Source organism: Topomyia yanbarensis, chromosome 1, assembly GCF_030247195.1.
Source record: "Topomyia yanbarensis strain Yona2022 chromosome 1, ASM3024719v1, whole genome shotgun sequence".
NCBI lineage: Eukaryota > Metazoa > Arthropoda > Insecta > Diptera > Culicidae > Topomyia > Topomyia yanbarensis.
Window position 1 is genome coordinate 91,075,241 of NC_080670.1, and position 1,098 is coordinate 91,076,338.

Sequence of the window (1,098 nt, forward strand, 5' to 3'; positions counted from 1 at the left end):
ATCACGCGTAAATAAAATTAAATTATTGCTGAGTAATTTTTGTTGTACATGAATAAAACATACCTATTTTCTCGTTACCTATGGCTAAATAATCATTAGAAAGGTTATGAGTTTATGTTGTCGCATTTTATAATCATTTATACTACTTTCAAACGATCGATTTTAAAGATACGACTCGCACTTTAACCACCCCTTCACCGCGCCATCAAAATAAAAATAAGTCATACTCCTAATTACATATCGAACTAATATTTATTAAAACATTTACTAAATAAAAACATAGATCTGATGGTTCGTGTGAAAAAAAACACCGAAGCGCAGTGAGTTGGTGTTACAGCTCTATCTTTTACCCTAGTGCTGCAGGATTTTGCCAACATTTATACTATTTTTATTCAAAAAAAGTATCACGTGAACACTATGTATATGGACTTCTAAATTTGGTAATTGTTACGAATCACACTCGGCCTGGCGTTGGGTACAAGATAATAACTGCTTGATCTCCCACAAGCATGGTCCTGCCGGAGTGTTTGCCTCGCCCGATACCGGGATAGCCTGTCCTAGTGAGGCTGCCTCTTGTGAATCAGAACCGCTGAACAATCCGATGAGGGTATGTCCAACGGTATTACCGACGGAGCCGATCGCTACACTACCAACAATAGCTGCAATTTGAGCAATTAATCCAAGTGCCTGGTTGGAAGCTACCATTGGTGCAGCGACAGCCGAGTGTGACGCAGGCTGGACCATCGGCTAACTCGATTCCGGCGAGGTGGAGCGGACCTATGAAGCGATGTATATAATTTCAAGGACATCTGCAACACAATTACCAGAGATCATCAAAATGTTTCGTGGCTAATGTTGTAATTCAGCAAAAAAAACAAAACAAGTTAAATTGATCGCAACAAATAAAATCGCTTTCTTCAACGAATCGTGGACAAGAAAAATCCAAATGCCAAATTTGACGGAACATTGTCTAATGACGTCAAATAAAAATGAAAGCTTAGCGAGCTTGTTAATACAAGATATTCGCATTTAAAAGTGAACCAAATCAAGTTTCTCATACTGCGGTCAAAAAAAAAAAAATTCCAAATCTATGTAAAC

At 38.1% G+C, this 1,098-nt stretch overlaps 1 protein-coding gene across 1 annotated transcript; it reads right to left on the reverse strand.

The window, feature by feature from the left end:
* Positions 1–447: 447 nt before the first annotated feature.
* LOC131696370 (coiled-coil-helix-coiled-coil-helix domain-containing protein 2-like) lies at positions 448–744 on the reverse strand. Its single transcript, XM_058984915.1, has one exon. It carries the CDS (start codon positions 742–744, stop codon positions 448–450), a length of 297 nt encoding a protein of 98 aa, XP_058840898.1.
* Between the last annotated feature and the right edge of the window lie 354 nt (positions 745–1,098).